General features: G+C 37.3%; 2 protein-coding genes across 5 annotated transcripts in view; one reads left to right on the top strand and one right to left on the bottom strand.

The window, feature by feature from the left end:
- Positions 1–6,051, top strand: part of RSPH4A (radial spoke head component 4A) — a 16,101-nt gene extending 10,050 nt beyond the window's left edge. The window contains exons 3-6 of one of the 2 annotated variants that reach the window (XM_032274972.1): positions 2,190–2,930; positions 4,440–4,575; positions 5,275–5,392; positions 5,467–6,051. In XM_032274972.1, coding sequence (XP_032130863.1) covers positions 2,190–2,930; positions 4,440–4,575; positions 5,275–5,392; positions 5,467–5,704 — 1,233 coding nt within the window. In that variant the 3' untranslated portion in view covers positions 5,705–6,051. The remainder of the gene's footprint in view (positions 1–2,189; positions 2,931–4,439; positions 4,576–5,274; positions 5,393–5,466) is intronic. The other variant, XM_032274973.1, reaches the window with a different exon arrangement.
- A 3,324-nt stretch (positions 6,052–9,375) lies between these two features.
- Positions 9,376–22,384, bottom strand: part of ZUP1 (zinc finger containing ubiquitin peptidase 1) — a 29,055-nt gene continuing 16,046 nt past the window's right edge. For all 3 annotated transcript variants that reach the window (XM_032274970.1, XM_032274969.1, XM_032274971.1), the window contains 5 exons: positions 21,108–21,296; positions 20,676–20,841; positions 16,009–16,160; positions 13,900–14,120; positions 9,376–9,628 (listed from right to left, as the gene is read on the bottom strand). In XM_032274970.1, coding sequence (XP_032130861.1) covers positions 9,581–9,628; positions 13,900–14,120; positions 16,009–16,160; positions 20,676–20,841; positions 21,108–21,296 — 776 coding nt within the window. In that variant the 3' untranslated portion in view covers positions 9,376–9,580. The remainder of the gene's footprint in view (positions 9,629–13,899; positions 14,121–16,008; positions 16,161–20,675; positions 20,842–21,107; positions 21,297–22,384) is intronic.

Below are 22,384 nucleotides of genomic sequence, written 5' to 3'. Positions count from 1 at the left end.
AAAAAAAAAAAAAAAAAAAAAAAGGAAAGAAAAATAACCAAAAAAGAAAGATAGAATGGGGCAAGGAGGAGAGCATTGGAAGCTTTCTGCTATAGCACAAGTAGTGAGGATGGTGGCTAATAGAGTATAAATGAATATAAGAGAAGAAAATAATGCCAACACATGTTTATGTGCTAGAATCAATAGGAATCTAACTATTTAAATGTGAAAGGTCAAGGGAGTCAGAGGAAGCAAGGATGACCGAACTTTCTGGTGTGAGAAAATGAGATGTCACTGGTGAAGAACGAGTATATAGAAAAAAGAGAAAACTTTGAGAGAAATGTGAATTAAATATTAAACTGAGGTATCTGTAGAATACTCAAGTGAAATTTCTCATAGGTGGCTAGAAATATGTGTAGAATATGGGAGAAAAGTCAGAGTTAGAGAAATTTTAAACAGCCACCTATCACTTGAAGTGCTGTGGAGAACTCTTCCAAGCATAAAGTATTGAGTGATGCGATAACTGAAAATGATATTTTTAAAACATCACAACATTTGGAGCTCAAGAAATAAGGAACCAATCAAAGAGACTTAAGATAAAATCGTTCTAGAGGCCCAAGGAGGATCAAGAGTGAGCGGTACAGCAATGCCAAGGAAAGAGCTTTACGATCCTACATCAAAGAGATGAGGATTTTAAAAAGTCATTATACTTATTTTGACATTACAATTATAATATAAATAAAAGCATATAATTTGTAAGAATAACAGAGCTCTCAATTTCTTCATCTTGAGGATCAAGGTTTGCCTTGCAAGTTATCCTGACCTACAGTTAAAGCTCTTTCCTACATTTTCACAAATGTTTTTCTATGGTCCATATGAGACTCTGCTTATTCATTTCTCTGGATTTCTTTTGTGGAATTTTTTATTTTTCTCTTTATTATTATAAATTAATTTATTATAAGTAGGAGGAAGCATCTGACTATGCTATGTCTTCCAGTATAGAGATGAACACTTTATTGTATGTTTCTTTTATTTATTTCATACATTACATTATACAGGATATTATATTAATTTTTAGTGATCCTATATATATAAATCCATGTACTTAATAAATGTTTATTATTTTAAAATAATATAGACATATGTAATATAGACATGTAAAACCAGATTTTGTTCTAAATATGTGTGTACATAGTTATTCTACATCTTATTTTAGGATAGTAAGGGAGTCACTTAAATATTTTTTATAAAACAGGAATTTTGAATTTTTATTATTCATAGTAATTACTAAACTTTCTCTACCTAAGATATACATATAAACAAGGTAGCTATTATATATTAATGAGTATAAGATACAAAAGAAGCTATATTTATAAATAATGAGTTAAGAATAGCAATTCAATTGCCGGGCGTGGTGGCTCAAGCCTGTAATCCCAGCACTTTGGGAGGCCGAGGCGGGTGGATCACAAGGTCAAGAGATCGAGACCATCCTGGTCAACATGGTGAAACTCCGTCTCTACTAAAAATACAAAAAATTAGCTGGGCATGGTGGCACGTGCCTGTAATCCCAGCTACTCAGGAGGCTGAGGCAGGAGAATTGCCTGAACCCAGGAGGTGGAGGTTGCAGTGAGCCGAGATTGCGCCATTGCACTCCAGCCTGGGTAACAAGAGCGAAACTCCGTCTCAAAAAAAAAAAAAAAAAAAAAGAATAGCAGTTCAAGAATTATCATAGTTTGATCTAAATCTCTCTCTCTCTCTCTCTCTCTCTCTCATTTTTCTTCCGATCTAAGACAATGTGTAGTTAGTGTCGAGCTGTTGCCTAGGCTGGAATGCAGTGGTATGATCTTGGCTCACTGCAACCTCTGCCTCCCGAGTTCAAGTGATCCTTCTGCCTCAGCCTCCCAAGCAGCTGGGACTCAGGCACACACCAGCATGCCCAGCTAATTTTTGTATTTTTAGTAGAGACAGAGTCTTACCATGTTGGCCAGGCTGGTCTTGAACTCCTGACCTCAGATGATCCACCCACCTCAGCCTCCCAAAGTGCTGGATTACAGGCATGAGCTACTGCACTCAGCCAATTTGATCTAAATGTTGAGAGAAATGTCAAGGAAATGGTGGAGAAAGTAGAATATCAAGATATATAAAAAAAGACAAGGGAGGTGAGGATTTGTCTTATTGATAAATTTTAACCACAGCATTTGTTTCCCCAGGTGGAAAATGCTCTTCCAAATGTAATGGAGTCAGCTTTTTATTTTGAACAAGCTGGAGTTGGTTTGGGCACAGATGAGACATACCGCATATTTCTTGCCCTCAAGCAGCTTACTGACACACACCCAATCCAAAGATGCCACTTCTGGGGAAAGATCTTGGGTCTGGAAATGAATTATATTGTAGCCGAAGTGGAATTTCGTGAGGGGGAAGATGAAGAGGAAGTGGAAGAGGAAGATGTAGCTGAAGAGAGGGACAATGGAGAAAGTGAAGCTGATGAAGATGAGGAAGATGAATTACCAAAGTCCCTTTACAAGGTCCCACAGGCTATACCAAAAGAAGAAAGTAGAACAGGTGCCAACAAATATGTCTATTTTGTTTGTAATGAACCAGGAAGACCATGGGTAAAGTTACCACCAGTTACACCTGCACAAATTGTTATTGCAAGAAAAATCAAGAAATTTTTCACTGGGCGACTGGATGCTCCCATCATAAGCTACCCACCTTTCCCAGGAAATGAGAGTAATTATTTACGAGCGCAAATTGCCCGAATTTCAGCAGGAACCCATGTCAGTCCTCTAGGATTCTATCAGTTTGGCGAAGAGGAAGGAGAGGAGGAGGAAGAGGTAGAAGGTGGCCGAAATAGCGTTGAGGAAAACCCTGATTTTGAAGGCATCCAAGTGACTGATCTAGTAGAAACCTTATCTAATTGGGTTCATCATGTACAGCATATTCTCTCTCAGGTAGGGACTTTGCAATTCTCAGTCTATCAGGCAATTAGCAATTATTCACTAAATTGTCACTACAATGCACAAAGAAATATAAAATAAAGGCCTTTAGGTTCTACTTAATAGGCAGAAAATGAGATCATTAAAAACACAGCCAGCCAGGCACAGTGGCTCACGCCTGTAATCCCAGCACTTTGGGAGGCTGAGGTGGGTAAATCACGAAGTCAGGAGATCAAGACCATCCTGGCCAACATGGTGAAACCCCATCTCTACTAAAAATACAAAAATTAGCCGGGTGTGGTGGCAGACACCGTAATTCCAGCTACTCGGGAGGCTGAGACAAGAGAATCGCTTGAACCTGGGAGACAGAGGTTGCAGTGAGCTGAGATTGCACCACTGCACTCCAGCCTGGTGACATGGCGAGACTCCATCTCAAAAAAAGAAAGAAAAAAAAATCACAGCCCAAAACACAGAGTAATCTATAACTACCATGGTCTATATAACTGTCTATGTCATTGAGGGTTCCAGGGATCTCCAAACAGACTTTATTTTCAAATAGAAAATAAAGCACATTCTTTTGTGGAGCGTTTGACAGGTGATATACAGATTTGGATTTGTGTGTTCTGAAATTACTCAATTTTTTATATGTTTAATATGGATGGTACATTAATTTTGAAAACCGTTCTTTAATTTTATCTCTGTAACACATGTAGCTTTTATGCCAAGAACATATGGGATTATAACAAAAACATAAAACAAGGAAACAGTGCTATATAGCAGTTATATAACCCCTATTGTGCTAGGTGTGTGTATGTTTGTGTGTGTATATTTAATCTTCATAACAACCCTATGAAGTAGTATTATTATCCTTGATTTGCAGATGAGGAAATTGAAACAGAGAGTTGAGGAAATGTGACAAAAGGAATATAGCTAATAAGGAACAGAATCAGATATGAGTCTACACAGAATGGACCCAATGCATCCACTTAACCCCTGTGCTATACTATCTCAGCTGCAGGTAGAAAATCCTCATTATACTTAGACCTAGATAAGAGATACTCTTAGCTTTTTCTACATAAGAGTTAACAAAATGAGAAATTATAAACCCTAAACCTCCATAAAAAATCTTATTATAACATTTAAATGTTATTGGTAATAATAGTCATCATAATAGCTTTAGCTCTCTCACATAAATTATTTACCACAAACCAGTAAAATACACTGTTACCTTTTTCACTAAGGTTCTGCTAATTTTAAAATATAAGTGATAATTTTAAAATACACATTCTGTGACTTCAAGAGTTTGGCAAATTCTTAAAATAAATAGCATGGTCTTTTCCTTGAAACAACCTAGATCAAAATAGCCCTCGGAAAATGCATGTAGAATGAATGAATGAATGAATGAATGAATAATAAATTCCCACAGAGTGAAACCTCATCCTGATAATCGCTTGAATTCAAATGAATATTATGAAATTTTAAGATCCTCTTTAGCCTACTAAATCTTATATCACTGATTCCCAGGGTCGCTGTAACTGGTTCAACTCCATACAAAAAAATGAGGAGGAAGAAGAGGAAGAAGATGAAGAAAAGGAAGAGCCTGACTACATAGAACAGGAAGTGGGGCCTCCTCTTTTGACACCAATCTCTGAAGACTTAGGTTATTTTACATAACTATTATCCCACACAGACACACAAACAGTATAACATACTATGTGCATTATATAGTAAAAATGAGAGTTGGAAAGCTGTAAAAAGTGGACAGGAGCCAAGGTCGCATCCTCTTCCTATTCGTTTTCTGGGGTGATAGAGAGCAAAGACTGTAGCTGGCCACATCAATGTTCTCTGACGGAGGTTGAAGGAATGGTGCAGAGAACAAACATAAGTTGGCTGTAGCTCTTTCTCCTATATTATTCTTGTCTTGCATTCTGCAAACCATAAACAATGGCACAGTTGAAGATTCTTGGTCCTGGTTTTTAAAAACTCTACTCTCATTCCTATACTCTTGTTTCTTTCCCTTCAGTTTGGAATATTTGTGCTTGCAACCCTTGATCTCATTCATAATAATGATGTACTTTTCATCAGGCCATCAAATATTACTCGCGCTGCCACATAAGTCTCCTCTCCCTTAATAAAACTTCTTGTGTTGGTTGCAAAAATGGAACTATATGTTCAAACTTCATTGTTCCAAAACATTCATGAAGTACTCTCCTGATTTTGTTAAGATGTTTTTTCTTTCTATATCCAATACCTGTGTATCTGTGTGTGTGTATGTATGTGTGGATTTATAAAAATAGCTGACACAGTAGATTCTTGTCTAGTTAGGAATTAAGCTGTTGCATTTCTCTTTGGGATCCAGAGATTCAGAATATACCCGCTTGGACAACACGGCTATCGTCAAATCTCATTCCACAATATGCTATTGCAGTCCTTCGATCCAACCTTTGGCCTGGAGCATATGCCTTCTCCAATGGCAAGTAAGTATCTGACCATTTACAAAGCCATTTTCTGAGAAATTATATAATGATCTTTTTTTTTTTTTAACTTATAGAAAGTTTGAAAATTTCTACATAGGCTGGGGTCATAAATATAGTCCAGACAATTATATGCCCCCAGTTCCAACACCAGTTTATCAAGAATATCCCAGTGGACCAGATATTACAGAAATGGATGACCCTGGTGTGGAGGAGGAGCAGGCTTTCAGGGCCGCACAAGAAGCAGTTCTACTCGCAGCTGAGGAGAATGAAGAAACTGAGGAAGATGAAGATGAGGAAGATGATTATGACTAATAAACATAAAATTAGCCTGGTTTTTCGTGACACTGATACACACACACCCCTTATGTGGGACTAATTTTACACATTTGTGTGTGTGTGTATGTATATGTGTATGCGTATACATGCCCATGTAAGAAATTTTTCATCTCCAAAATGTCAATCTTTAAAATATCGGGCTTGAAATTTCATAGGTAGCTATATTAGTATGTTTAATGAAAGATGCTCATGGGATTTTCCAGAGGCTAAATAACATGTGATCACATCATTGTTCTGAGGGTTATGGATAATGGGATGTGTGCTTGTACACTCTTTTTTTTAAAAGGTCTCAGGTTTCACATGGTCCAGGTGAGGTAAAAAAATTAAGGCCAGGCACAGTGGCTCACACCCGTAATCCCAGTACTTTGGGAGGCTGAGGCAGATGGATCATGAGGTCAGATTGAGACCATCCTGGCCAAGACGGTGAAACCCCGTCTCTACTAAAATACAAAAAACTAGCCAGGCATGGTGGCATGTGCCTGTAGTCCCAGCTACTCAGGAAGCTGAGGGGAATCGCTTGAACCCAGGAGTCAGAGGTTGCTGTGAGCCGAGATTGCGCCACTACACTCCAGCCTGGTGACAGAGCAAGACTCCCTCTCAAAATATATGAATAAATAGTCTCAGGTTTAATTTCTAATATGACAAACATTGGAAGATATAACCCACAGGAAATTCTTGGAAACATCAATACTCTCAAGAGTGTCAAGTGATACAAAGACAAAAAATACTGATAGTCATTATAGTATGTATTCTTAACCTTTGTAAGAACTGATCTAGAGCATGTGTTCTTAAACCTTTGTAATGACCTATGGTGAGGCCTGTGATATTGTGTGCAAACACTGTATAGTATATATATTCATTTTTCCTGCTGGAGATAGTGTCATAAATTTATCACCTCAAAAACTGTAGGAACACTCAAATTTTTAACCCCTTTGTTATTTCTCAAAAAGCATTCTCAGACTCCTCCTTCATCCTACAGAAATTGATTTGAACTGATTGGGGAAAAATGATTTGTTTTGTACAGATATGGTTGTTGGAGATAGCCACAGACTTGACATATTTCCTACCACTACTTCTCTGAAACATTATTTTCCCACACTAAAAAAGCATTTTTAAGTCCCGTATGTACCAGATATACCTGTGGCTATGACTAAAAACTAGGCACTGCTCTTGAAATCATAGAGCTTTCACTGAAGATGGAGCTATAGAAAGGTAAATAGAAAAGTAAAATAGGTTGCAATTTAGCAAGTATTGTGATACAAATATTACAGGTAACACAGAAGAGTGCTTCTCAAATTCTATAGTAATGTTGGTAAGTTAAAAAAATAATTCCAAGTCATTACTGTTTTTAAAAAATAAAATGGGCCGGGCGCGGTGGCTCAAGCCTGTAATCCCAGCACTTTGGGAGGCCGAGGCGGGTGGATCACGAGGTCAAGAGATCGAGACCATCCTGGTCAACATGGTGAAACCCCGTCTCTACTAAAAATACAAAAAAGTAGCTGGGCATGGTGGCGCGTGCCTGTAGTCCCAGCTACTCAGGAGGCTGAGGCAGGAGAATTGCCTGAACCCAGGAGGTGGAGGTTGCGGTGAGCCGAGATCGCGCCATTGCACTCCAGCCTGGGTAACAAGAGCGAAACTCCGTCTCAAAAAAGAAAAAAAAATAAAAATAAAATGACACATCAGTTCTCAGCGTCTTTACTTACCTTGTCACAGACCTTCAGTTTGCAGATCACCGATCTGCACTTGGAGTAACGTTGTTATCAAACACAAGGTGCACTGAATGCAGACTTCAGCAAGACAGGAAGCACTTCTAAGAGCCACCACCAGGTGGAGTGCTATGGGAGAAGATTCTTGGCGGCACTGGCTGCATCCTGGCAACACTTTTGGCTCAAAGGAATGAAATTTCAACTGCAAGAAGTGGTGAGAAATGAGCCTGCAGAGGTAAAGAAGGGCTAGAGTGTGTAGAAAGTCTGACTCTTACCCACAAACAGTAAAAAGAACTACACTAGAAAGTCATACAAACATTTGTGTTTGAGATCATCTTGGCTTCAGTGTAGATGGATGAGAGAGAATCCAAACTTGAGACAAGGAGACCAGTTAGGAGGTTATCACATTATCTAAGTAACAGAAAATAGTGGCATGGAAATAGGATAACAGGCCGGGCAGGGTGGCTCACACCTGTAATCCCAGCACTTTGGGGAGCTGAGATGGGTAGATCACCTGAGGTCAGGAGTTATAGACTAGTCTGGCCAACATGGAGAAACCCCATCTCTACTGAAAATACAAACATTACCCGGGTGTCATGGCGCATGCTTGTAATCCCAGTTTCTTGGAAGGCTGAAAGCTGCAGTGAGCAGAGATCGCACCATTGCACGCCAGCCTGGGCAACAGAATGAGACTCCATCTCGAAAAAAAGAAAGAAAGAAAAGAGAGAGAAGGAAAGAAAGAGAAAGAAGAAAGAAATAAAGAAAAGAAGGAGGGAGAAAAGGAAGAAGGAAGGAAGGAAGGAAGGACAGAAGGAAGGAAGGAAGGAGGAAAAAAGGAAGGAGGGAAGGAAACAGGATAACTGCAAGAGGATATAAAGTAGAAAACTGTGCCTGTAGTCCCATCCTCTCTGGGGGGCTGAGGTGTCAGGATCACTTAAAACTAGGAGGTCAAGTGAGTTATGATCGTGCCACTGCACTCCAGCCTGGGTGACAGAGCAAGACAGTGTCTCAAAAACAAAACAGCAACAAAAAAAAACTGGTCATCAGTCTGAAGGGCAGAACATTAGGAAAGATGGTTTCCAGAATTCTATTGGCAATGCTATTTCATTCTTGAAGTGCAACTCTTTGTCTTTGTTGGCATACCTAAAATACATAAAACTTCATTCATGTTGGTTGTTACTCATTTTTTCATGACGCAGACGACATGTTCTTCTTTGTTGCTTCATATCCACTTCCTTACCTACCCTGATTTCGTTTTGAGGAACCGCCTCTGTCCCATTAGTCTCATGCCAATCAGATGTAACCTCTCTGGAAAATTATGGGCTCCTAACCAGATTGTTCCTTCTATAAATTAAACCATATTCTAATTTCCACAGTTGGCTTGGTTCCAGCTAAGTTCTACCCATGGACTGTGAGGTTCTGGTAATTTTTTGATGAATCACATTGGCCAGGATTCTTGGTTGCAACCATACATGGCACATCCAACAAGAAGTGTAAAGTTTCTTTTCTACAGAACACATTCAACATAAGACACTAAATCACAGCTATAGAGTGTAAACACTTAATAAAAGCAAATCCTTGTTTATAGAACTATGTCTGTTAAATATTATTTCTAGGAAGTGAGGAAGAAATTTTATCATATATGTTCTCTAACAAAAGACAGGCAAATAGTTTAAAGGTAGGAGCTTGGTTGGAAGTGAGATACCCTAGGTTCATACCCTGGATGAAGATTATTTTCTTGGGCAAATTACTAACCTCTCAGGGCTTTAGCTTGCTTCCTCTGGGGCTAATAGTAGTACTTGTTTCACAGAACTATTCTGAAGATTAAACAAAGTAATATATGTAAAATACGAAGAGTACCTAACAAAAGTAAAGACCCAATGCATATCAGCTTACAGCTATAAAACTGATTTCTGAAACATAGATAAGAAAACCAAAATCCACAATGCAAAAACAAGACATTTTATTGAAATAATTACCAAACAATGAAGTATGATAGGCATAATTTAATTAACACAGGCATTTTAGAGATTAAATTATATATTAAGTACTTAGAGAATTCACAGATTCATAATTGTGTTAAGGAGTTCAATATCAACATTTAGAAAACAAAGTATTGTTCTCAATCACTGAAATGCTTAATTCTTCAAGGAATCTTCTCGGCTGTAAAGACTTGAGAAGCTTGTCTCCTGGCCTTGAAAAGAAATTTAAAAAAAATCTTAAGCTATAATTAGAATATGTGTTATCATTCTAATATAAAAAATAAAATTTAGATTTTTTTCAAAATAATGAAAATTTCTCAAGAAAAATTGCAATCTCAAACTTATGAAATCAGGCATAAACATTTTTTCAGCCAACCCATAAACAAAGAAAATTCCAAATAAAGATAACACAGAATGAAATAGGAAATATCACTTTTTAATGGAATAATGAGTCAAAAGCAAACTGCTGGCTCAAAGGCAGAGAGAGAGATAAAAACAGAGAGGAGGCTAGAGGAAGACAGGGCTGTGTGCAGGGTAACTTTATGAAAATTATGTATATCTCTCTTTATTGCCTTAAAAATGTCACTTCAAAAAACTTCTCAATGTTTGTGCTATTTTCACAACCTGAGTACCACATCAAAACATATTAAACCACGCTAAATTTAAACTAAGGTAAACAGGCCGGGCGCGATGGCTCAGGCCTGTAATCCCAGCACTTTGGGAGGCCAAGGTGGGTGGATTATCTGAGATCGGGAGTTTGAGACCAGCCTGCCTAACATGGAGAAACGCTGTCTCTACTAAAAATACAAAATTAACCAGGTGTGGTGGCATATGCCTCTAATCCCAGCTACTCGGAAGGCTGAGGCAGGAGAATCGCTTGCGTGGGAGGCAGAGGTTGCAGTGAGCCAAGGCTGCACCATTGTACTCCAGCCAGGGCAACAAGAGTTAAACTCTGTCTCAAGAAAAAAAAAACCTAGTTAAATTAAGTTGAGAGTACAAGGTTTACACAATGGAAAATTAAGAATATAGTAGGGTAACTTTAAAACTCCGTATCAAAATGTGAAAAAAAAATAACAAACAGGGCTATTACATAAATTTGTACTTATTATTTAACTGAACCGCATTTGGTGATATTGTCTAAGATAAATCCCTTCACCTAAATAAGTGCTCCAACATCTAGAAGAGGGTCTGGAATTAGTAGATACTCAAAATATATCTATGGCAGAAATGTTTATTATAAGACAGTGGCCAAGATAAAAAAAAAAGTTTTGAAAACCAATCACTCTCTTTGAATAATAGTTGCATGATTATTAAAAGATCAGAACTAATGAAGAATAAAACATAAATTGCAGTTATAAATATGTATATTTTGGGATACCATAAACCATCAATTTTTTTTTTTTGAGACACAGTCTCACTCTGCCACCAGACGCCAGGCTGGAGTGCAGTGGCACAATCTCGGCTCACTGCAACCTCTGCCTCCCGGGTTCAAGCAATTCTCCTGCCTCAGCCTCTTGAGTAGCTGGGACTACAGGCGCACACCACCAAGCCCAGCTAATTTTTGTATTTTTAGTAGAGACGGGGTTTCACCAGGTTGGCCACAATGGTCTCGATCTCTTGACCTCATGATCCGCCCACCTCGGCCTCCCAAAGTGCTGGGATTACAGGCAGGAGCCACTGTGCCTGGCTGGAAATAGACTTTTAAAAAATGAGTTATAAAAACTAATATGAAATAAAAGTAAAATCACTATTTTGTCCTTTAAAGCTGCAGACTTCCACCTGATGATCTACAAAAGAATTGGTACATTAATATTTGCTGAATTCCTACAGTATAAATTACTGTTAAAAAGGACAGAATAAGGCTGGGCACAGGGGCTCACACTGTAATCCAAGCACTTTGGGAGGCCAAGTCGGGCAGATCACCTGAGGTCAGGAGTTCAAGACCACCCTGGCCAACATGGCAAAACCCTGTCTCTACTGAAAATACAAAAAAATCAGCTAGGTGTGGTGGCGTGGGCCTGTAGTTCCAGTTACTCAAGAGGCTAAGGCAGGAGAATGGCTTAAACTCAGGAGGTGGAGGTTGCAGTGAGCCAAGATGGCACCACTGCACTCCAGCCTGGGGTGACAGAGACTCCATTTCAAAAAAAAAAAAAGGACAGAATAACTATAAGGAACAGATACTTTTAAAAAAAATGTTATATTAAACTAGTAGAATTAAACTTTTTTCATTTCTTGAAATGTGGTATCTTTTAAAAAAGAAAAGTGAAATTGTTCATACAAAAGCTCAGCAAACAGCCAGACGCAGTGGCTCACACCTATAGTCCCAGCACTTTGGGAGGCCGAGGCGGGCGGATCATGATGTCAGGAGAGATCATCCTAGCCAACATGATGAAATTCAGTCTCTACTAAAAACACAAAAATTAACTGGGCTGGTGGCGCACGCCTGCAGTCCCAGCTACTCGGGAGGTTGAGGCAGGAGAATTGCTTGAACCGGGGAGGCAGAGGTTGCAGCGAGCCGAGATCGGGCCACTGCACTCCAGCCTGGCAACAGGGCAAGACTCCATTTCAAAAAAAAAACAAAACCAAAACTCAGCAAACATGACTATGTTTTTTGTCCTTACAGAAGAGGCAATGTAGGGCAGGGCTCCAGATGCAAACTGCCTGAATTAGAATCCTGACTCTGTGTTCCCTTAGGAATACAACTTCTCTCTTCCTCAGCATCTTCTTTTGTAAGATGGGATTAATAATGGGGTCTACTGTACAGGGCTGTTGTGTGGACTGAATTAGTTAACATATGTAATGTGCTTAGGATAGTGCATAGCACAGAATAACAAGTGTTATTTCAATCTACTATAATTAAAATCTTATTATATTTATTATTATTCTTTTTCTACCTGGCAGTGTTATTTATACACTGTTGGCCAACTTATGATTCTTACAGTAAAATCACAGCTACTGTCCATGACTCAGAAAACTAGAACATCAAATGCACAGTGCAGAAAGTACGTTTTTAGTATTCTACCCCCACAAATAACTCCATTTCCAAAACCAGAAAGATAACAGCTAACTAAAATGTTCAGCAATACACCATAGTAATATTTAACCACACCTATGCTCTCAAATGTGTACATTGGTGAGCAAGTGTCTTGGTATTTTAAAATAATTGAAACAAACCTCTAATTTTATCTGGAAAAATTAATGATAGGGTTAAAAAATTAATGTACAAAATGTTCTCAATGTGTACATTGGTGAGCAACCATCTTGGTATTTTAAAGTAATTAAACCTCTAACTTTATCCGGAGAAATTAATGATAGGGTTAAAAAATGAATGCAATTTTTATACTTAAATCATTACAATCATTGTATCATAAGTAAATTAAAGAACCTCTTTAAAAAAATCCTTGCCTTTATATCCCATATTATGAGGCTGAAAAGATTAGCTCTATTATTTCAAAAACTTATAGTCCTTTCCGCCATGATCCTATTATTCACCCTAACTGTTTGTCTCTCTTCAGTCTGTTTTCTCTTTAAAGGGAAATAAATCAATGTGAAGTATTTTTAGAGCTTTTTTTTTTCTTAATTTAGGGCTTATGCATTTTCTAGACTTGATGTGCTATCATACTGCTTCAGTTCATACCAAGTGGAAGTTTTTCAATTCCTAGGAATTTTTCTATAATATTGTGCTCATCACTTAACTGCAAGGAATAAAGACAAGAGGAAATTCTAATGAAGTTAAATTTTACAACTCTGAATATCCAATAAGCCCAAGTGCATAAAATATAGCCTTAGGAATCCCAAGAATCATATTTTAATAAATCATAATTATAAGACCAGTATGAGTCAGATCTCCTTGGATTAAGTTAGGTTTTCTTACTATATGTGTTATCATTATTCTTGCTTACCTGACATCAAAAATTAAATATTATAAACATTTTTATGAAACTCTAAGTATAGAAAGTCATTAAAGTATCATTTCAAATATAAATATGTTCATTCCAGAAATTAAAAATTATGAGACCAAATGGCTTTTCCAACTTAATGAAACAGAATAAGGTGCTAAGGAATACAAAGTGGGCTAGGCACAGTGGTTCATGTCTGTAATCCCAACACTCTGGGAGGCCAAGGTGGGCAAATTGCTTGAGCCTAGGAGTTCGAGACCAGCCTGGGCACCATAGCAAAACCCTGTCTTTACAAAAAATACAAAAATTAGCCAGGTGTGGTGTTATGCGTCTGTAGTCCCAGCTACTCAGGAGGCTGAGGCAGGAGGATCACTTGAGCCTGGGAGGTCAAGGCTGTAGTGAGTCAAGATTGCATGCCACTGCACCCAGGCTTAGTCAACAGAGTGAGACCCTGTCTCCAAAAAATAAAAAAAATAAAAAATAAATAAATAAAAAAGAAAAAAGTGATAACACTGATTTTAAACTAAAAGTTTTAAACTTTTACGTTCATGTCATTCAGACCTCACATATATTTAGATACTTACAACTTTCTCCTCTGGAGAAAGAGCGCCCTCTACTGCTACTATCTGATATTGCTTATGTTTTAAATTTCCCATAGATTTCCGAAGTTGCTTGAGACTGCTAGCCTCTATGTCTTGCTTTAATAATTTCTGCATTTCTCGAGAAGGACATCCAGGATCAAATATTAGTAAACATAATGTTCGGTTTTTTTTCTCTTCAATTCCAATAACAGTTCGACTGTGACCTGCCAAAAGATTTTTTTAAAAAAGTTATATATTCTGCACATGTACCCCAGAACTTAAAGTACAATTAATTAAAAAAAAATTCATTCTGAAAAAAAAGTTATACATATATATGTCATATATATTTACAGCTATACAAATAGTCTGTATATATACTGTGAGCATATGTATGTTTAGAATATAATACAGTCAGACTCTGACACATATGTATCTGAGTTCTCCTAAGACATAAGAGTTTAGTTCTACTTCAGTTTTCTTCATTTAACTTTAGTTTTCTAAAGGCTTCATTACAAAAAACTCTGCTTTTATTCTGCCATAGATTTTACTTTTCCTTTCCCAATCCCTTGACCCTTCTTATTCAAATTATCTCAAACAAAAGAACAAAAACTGTTCTAGAACAAAACTCTCATGATTCCAAAAGGTAAACAAAAATAAACCTATAAATACTAGAATATCAGTGGGGGGAACTTAATGTCTTATAATTTGTATTCCTAAACAATGAAATTCCTAACATTATTCTGTTTATTCCTGTCAATCCAAACCATCCACTCATAATTTACCAAGAATCTATGTGCCACGTACTATTCCAGGTAGGAAGAAATATAACAGCAAACAAAACAGAAAAATGTGCCTGCCTTCTTGAAACTTACATCCTAATAGAAGAGATACTCTATAAACAAGGTAAATAAGTGAAGATAATGCCAGTAGTGGGATGTTGGGATGAGCTGTACTTTTTTTGAGACAGCCTCACTCCGCTGCCTAGGCTGGAGTGCAGTGGCAGAATCATGGCTCGCTATAGCCCCCAACTTCAGGGCTCAAGGGACCTTCCCACCTCAGCCTCCTGTGTATCTGGGACTACAGGCGTATGCCACCATACCTGGCTAATTTTCTTAAGTTTTTGTAGAGGCAGAGTCCCACTATGTCACTCAGGCTGGTCTCAAGCTCCTGGGCTCAAGTAATCCTGCTTCAGCCTCTGAAAGTGCTAGGATTACAGGCATGAGCCACCATGCCTGGCCTTGAGGTCCACTTTTAAATAAGGTAAGGTCAGGGAAGGCCTCACTTAAGTGACATGTAGGTGAAGACCCAAGAAGGCAAGAAATGAACAATGAAGGACAAGTGAACCAAACACAGAAAATAACAAATGCAAAAGGTCCTGAAGATGTCAGGAATATCAATCATAATTACCCAAGAAAGTACTGTAGAAATATCAATCTTAATTACCTAAGAAAGTATTGCACTGTCAAAGTAGCTCTGAAAATCAGATTAATGTCATACTACTCCTTGGTATTATCAGACCAGCCTGGCCAACACAGTAAAATCCTGTTTCGACTAAAAATACAAAAGTTAGCCGGGTGTGATGGCATGCCCCTATAGTCCCAGCTACGCAGGAGCCAGGAGAATTGCTTGAACCTGGAAGGCGGAGGTTGCACGGAGCCAAGATTGTGCCACTGCACTCCAGCCTGAGCAAGAATGAGATTCTGTCTCAAAAAAACAAACAAAAAAAACCCTTAACCTGTCCAAAATCAACAATTTGGTTTTGTTTGTTTCTTTGTTTTTGAGATCGAGTCTAGCTCTCTTCCAGGCTGGAGTGCAGTGGCGCAATCTTGGCTCATGGCAACTTCTGCCTCCAGGGTGCAAGCGATTCTCCTGCCTTGCCTCCTGAGTAGCTGGGACTACAGGCATGCGCCACCATGCCCAGCTAATTTTTGTATTTTTAGTACAGATGGGGTTTCACCATGTAGGTCAGAATGGTCTTGATCTCTTGACCTCGTGATCCACCTGCTTTGGCTCCCCAAAGTGCTGGGATGACAGGTGTGAGCCACCACGCCTGGCCAACAATTTGTTATCTTATAAACAACATTGTCAAGTATGAGTTATATTAATACCAACCTTGATGCTGAAGATAGATGGGAGGTTTAGATGTACACACTACCTTTGGACTCCCTTCTCCCTCTGAAGAATAATAGTTTAATATCCATTCAAATAAGCAAGGGTGTGTACCCAAAGGACCAGTTGACTTGTGAAAATCAACAATATGACACCTATTAAAAATTGACAGAATACATAATTAAAGGCCATTTAAAAATATTTTCATCAATAGAGTTATCAAATATAACAAATTCTTAGTTTAGAACCAACTTTTTCTAGCCATTACTTCCCTGTAAAGGGAGAAAGAAAAATAAATATAAATTTTTATTGCTTATCTAAAAAAATTATCATTTTTTGTGGGGGATAACTATTTAACAAATCTTCCCCTATTTAACCATTTCACTATTCCTCTAACTAGTTAACTATTTAAATAGCTTCATAATAAGTCTGCTGTCTAACCTTAAGGTTACAAACATTTTCTGATATATAAAATCTCTATGAATAGCAAATAGTGACCATACCTGATATTTTAGAAGTCATCTACCTATAGTCTGGGACACAGCTTTTATTCTAGTTTCTAAACCTGATGATCAGTTAGAAGCTGATTTCTGATTTTAATTCCTCAATAGCCATTTATATATATCAAATAAATCTTAAATACTTTCCAGTCAGTGTCTCAAATCTCTGTAACAGAAAATACCTGTAAAGATCATAGAAAAATGTGTGTGTACCCACATCTACACATCTATCTCCTGTTTGACACCAGACCACCATGGTATTTTTCCTTCAAGAAGGAGTCACCCTTAAATTTTTTCTGGTTAAATTTTTTAACCAGAAACACTGTTTATACTACTCAACTACTGTTTTTAAAAGGTCAGGTACAACTAAAAGCATTTCATAGCTTTAGTATCACTTTACACTACAGCACAGATACTCTGTCCTTGTTTCTCTTGGCAACAAAATCTCTAAAACATCCAAATTGCTAACCTCAGCCTCAGCGACTTAACGCTAGTAACTTACAGTGGGTTACTGGGTTTTAAGTGTTCAAATACATTTCTGGATAAACTGTTTAGAAGTAAAAAAAATGTTTTGGGTTAGCAGTTTGCATATTTATATTTAGAATACTAATTAAACAGTACCTTACAGAGTATAATTCATATAGAGAGCAACAGAAAGACATGTAAATAACTACTAAACACATTCAGGATATATTAATTAAAAAGCTTATTAAATTATTTAAGGTACCAGCAAAGAAGCTGAACAAGAATTATGGCTCCCACCTGTGATCCTAGCACTTTGAGAGGCTAAGGCAGGCGGACTGGTTGAGCCTAGGAGCATGAGACCAGCCTGGACAACACGGCGAAATCCCATCTCTACTAAAAATACAAAAAAATGGCCAGGCGCGGTGGCTCAAGCCTGTAATCCCAGCACTTTGGGAGGCCGAGGCAGGTGGATCACGAGGTCAAGAGATCGAGACCATCCTGGTCAACATGGTGAAACCCCATCTCTACTAAAAAATACAAAAAATCAGCTGGGCATGGTGGCGCGTGCCTGTAATCCCATCTACTCAGGAGGCTGAGGCAGGAGAATTGCCTGAACCCAGGAGGCGGAGGCTGCGGTGAGCTGAGATCGCGCCATTGCACTCCAGCCTGGGTAACAACAGCGAAACTCCGTCTCAAAAAAAAAAAATATATATATATATATATATAAATAAAAAATTAGCCATGTGTGGTGGCATGTGCCTGTAATCCCAGCTACTCAGGAGGCTGAGACATGAGAATCACTTAAGCCTGGGAGGCAGGGGTTGCAAGCCAAGATCACACCATTGCACTCTAGTCTGGGTGACAGACTGGAGACAGATTCTGTCTCAAAAAAAAAGAAGAAAAAATTACTTTAAAACTCAGAACATGACAGAGTATAACAATCTGAAAGTGTGAATAGATTGGCAAAAAGAAAAAGAAAAGCAGAAATAAATTTAGAGGGCATTAAAATAGTTCTTTAAATTTAAATAATTCAAGGAAGTTATTATGCACACACGCAGTATTAGTTTTTCTTTATAAATGAAATAGTTTTACCTCTGAATCTAATCAATTAATGTGGTAAAAACAATGTGATATACTGTTTAAATAACTTAGAAACAAACATAAAAGGAAATACAGAGCCATAAAGCTTTATAAAGGCAGATGTTCCATTAAACATGATCACAGGCATCTATGTCTGTTTCCTCTTAGCCCAATGACATAATACTGAAGGAAATAATGATTTAAACACCCAAGGACAAAGAGAATGGGGACAGACAGGAAGAGAGCTCACATTTTCAGAAAATGGAAAGGAGCACAGAGAACATGTAAAAGCAAATAAAAGAAAATGGAGACCATATGTTTCAAAAGAGAGGCTGAAAGCTTAGAAGCACGAGGTTTGAGAACAGCTAAAAATATGAGATTAATTCAAAGTTTGCTTCAAAGGCAAATCACACCTCAATTCTCCCCTCCACTATTGCAGGAACTCTAGGCGGGACAGTAAAAAAACTCTTCTCTAGATAACTTCTGAGAAAAGATTTCTCTATGTAATGATATGTGAGAGTTCGCCAAACAAGTAGTAACCTTCCACCTTCCACCTAAGACTTTTAATTAGGTCTGCTAATCTGCAAGCTCTGTGCAATCCTACAGCACTTCTAATCAGCTTTTTAATGTTTCATTCTTCACTCTCTGAATGGACAATTAAGGATTTCCAAAAGTTAAAAGAAAGCCTTCAAAATAGAAAAGACTAAAATAAACAGACATGAAAATAAATTAATATGGAACAAACAGAAAAATGCAGGCAACAGAAAGAAAACATTGGAAAAAATTTTGTAACCATAAAGAAAATGATGCCATGAAATTATTCCTTAAAATTAAATCATAGTTAAAATAAAAATTTCAATAGAGTAGTTGGGAGATAAAGTTGAGTAAATCTAGAAAATAAAACAAAAAGCAAAGATTTTTAAAAAAGGACATGATAAACTTAGAAGGTAAAGAAGTTCAGGCTGGGGGTGGTGGCGGCTCAGGCCTGTAATCCCAGCATTTTGGGAGGCCGAGGTGGGTGGATCACCTGAGGTCAAGATTTCAATACCAGTCTGGTCAACATGGTGAAACCTCATCTCCACTAAAAATACAAAAATTATCTGGGCTTGGTGGCAGGCGCCTGTAATCTCAGCTACTCAGCAGGCTGAGGCAGGAGAATCGCTTGAATCCAGCAAGTTGGAGGTTGCTGTGAGCCAAGATTGTGCCATTGTACTCCAGCCTGGACAACACAGCAAAAACTCTCTCTCAAAAAAAAAAAAAAAAAAAAAAAAAAGAGAAGTTCAGTGGCCAACTATCAATAGTTCCACAAAGAAAATTATAATTATAATTATCAAACAATAACAGTTAACCTCCAAAGTCATGCTGTGTGCCAGTCACAGTTCTAAGCACTTTATTATCCCATTTAATTGTCTACTATTAATACCTTCTTTTTTCCATGGTAGAAATACGTACAGACAAGTTCATTCATTCAGCTGGTAAGTAGGAAAGCTAGAATCAAGTTAGGCAGTTTCACTCAAAGTTCAAGCTCTTTAACTATCCTAGATAGAACTAACTAAGATCTTACACAATTCACAATTCCAGATTCAAAGAGAAAAACAATTGCCGAACACAATGAATCAAAGCCTACATCCCACGGTGAAATTCATAATATTGTGAAATTATGATGGACTAAGAGGAGATTGGAAAAACCTCCATAGAAAATAAATAGGTTACACATTTTAAAAATGAGAATCAGATCACATCTTACCATCTCAATAGTAATATTCATCGCTAGATGTCAGTAGGCTGGAAACTTAATTTGATGTGAAAATGATTTTAGAATTAAGAATAATATAGCCATTCAAACTATCATTTAAGTAATAACACTAGGCACCCTTTCTCAGAAAGCTAATGAAAGAAGTGCTTGAGCAAAAGGGAGTAGTAATCTAAAAAGAGAGAGAGACATGAAATCAAATAAAAATCCAGGTCCTAACACAAAAAAACAGTGAAGAAATGCTACATGATAATAGCTGTAGATCTAGAAGGCAAAAAGTCCAGATGGAGGCAAAGAAGCCAGAATGCTCCAAGAAGGATGTGTTTGAGAGTAAGGAGAGCCTCAGATTACATGATAGGTGTAATAGAGTGCAAAAACTTGAGGCCATGATGCAGTCAAGTATTATAGTAAAAGAGAAAAAGAAACACAATTATTAACTCCAGAAAAAATTTTATTGATTTTAGCAAACAAAATCAGCAATGAACAATATTTACACAATCGTGTAATAAAGTCTGACTTTATAAAATGATGTAAACTCTGATTTTAATAAAAACAGATTTAATCATATTAGAAGGATTGAAGGTAAACAGGTAGAAGATATTAAAACAGACAATATCTAAAACTTATAGACCAAGAAACAGCTATGAAAGCACACCATTTAAAAACAATGGAAGTGACAGTTGCCCCTCAGAGACAGGACTTGAGGGTAGAAAAGAGCATACGATTGGGAATAGGTTGCTGGTTTTCATTGCTACTTAATTCAGTGCTACTTAATTTTATTTTAAAACTATCTCTTTGATAAAAAATAAAATTTTAAAAAACAAAACTCCCAGATATGGTAATAACATTTAATTAGGTTTTAAGGTACATACTTTACCCTTAGGGAGGTCAGGAGTATATATATTTCACATGCTCCAATCCAGGCCTTTGTTCCCTGTAACCTGTTATTAAGTTGAGAGGCCCCCTGAGGATCAAAACCTTCCTTCCATGCATCTTCAATCATGGATTGAATTTTTGGAATGCAAGGAATCGACATACCTAAAATTATAAAAGCAAACATGTTACATGACTGTTAATAAAGTACTGAATAATATAATTTAGCAGTGTATCATGTACTAGGGAAACTTTACAGTTTTTAAGACAGTTATTTCTGATATCTATCATTTTCTCTTCCTCTAATCAGAATTCAGGTTTCCGATATAAATATCCACTAACTGTTAAAGCGATTAATTATGTGTGCTATATCATTCAATATCATACATATTTTATCAGATGAGGCATTCAGAGTACTAGATTTCACATACCTTTTAAGCAATCATTATAAGCATCATTTTGTAATAATGATGAAAGTAGCATTTGGAAATTTCTGTAACCACAACCCCAACCTTTGTCGCCTAAAGATGAATGAAAGTGATCCACCACTGAAGAAAGCCACACCTGCCTCACATCCGTGGCAGCATTCTGATAATACCTATGAAGTGCTTCAATAATTCCTAAAGTAGAAAAGAGATTTAGAAGCAGTTGTTATCAACTTTATATGGCTATCTCATACATTTTTAATATCAACCTCTCCTTCACCCTCCATATCTAAATCCTGTCAATTCCATCTTCTTCACCTTCTTATTGCTATAACCTTAGTTTGTGTCCTTGCTTGTTACTACAATCCAAGTTTCCTAACACTAGCATGTTATTTATTAGAGTTAATTGAAATTTTTTGCATCTTTCACTTCTGCATCTGCAGGGACCAGCACATAAAGTACAACTGTTGAATGACTGTTCTTCTTGTCTGTCCATTTTATTGTATAGAATGCTAGAGACTACTCAGTCTTAATCAATTTGCTCTCAATCAAAAAATATTAATAGCTCCCTATTACCTATAGTTTTAATTTTTTTGTAATTTAAAATTTTATTTTGTAGAATCAATTATCAAAGCATGAGAATACACATTTTCATTTAAAACTCTTGATTTACTATTCATGAATAGTAAACATATCCCAAACTCCAATACCCTAAATTTCAACCCTTTAGTAGCATATTCCACTTTGCCATTTGGGGAGATGAATTTGTTTGAGACAACAGAAGGAAGAAAACCATACTTTCCTTAAGGGCAGAACAATTGGTTTAGGAATCTTATTAATAGCCTTATAAAACTTATTAGGATAGTTCTAATCTATGTGATATGAAGTCCACAGAAAGCTATCCACTGACTTACCTTTATTTCACACCACTCTTCTTGCCATAATTTTGGCTGTGGCCTAACTGAACACGTTAAACATAATTTGACCCATGATGTTTAAATTCAGCTTTTTAAATTAAATTTTCAAATTCTGTATTTGCTAAGTACTTTTTTTTTTCTTTTTCGCAACAAGAGTCTCAGTCTGTCACCCAGGCTGGAGTGCAGTAGCGCAACCTTGGCTCGCTGCAACCTCCACCTCCAGGTTCAAGCGATTCTCCTGCCTCAGCCTCCCAAGTAGCTGGAACTACAGGCACACACTACCATCCCCAGCTAGTTTTTGTATTTTTACTACAGACAGGGTTTCACCATATTGGCCAGGTTGGTCTTGAACTCCTGACCTCGTGA

The sequence above is a fragment of the Sapajus apella genome, unplaced genomic scaffold (assembly GCF_009761245.1).
Source record: "Sapajus apella isolate SASKATOON/1434 unplaced genomic scaffold, GSC_monkey_1.0 scaffold6, whole genome shotgun sequence".
Taxonomy (NCBI): domain Eukaryota; kingdom Metazoa; phylum Chordata; class Mammalia; order Primates; family Cebidae; genus Sapajus; species Sapajus apella.
Note: the sequence above shows the minus strand (reverse complement) of the source record. Positions and strands in the feature narration are given on the sequence as shown.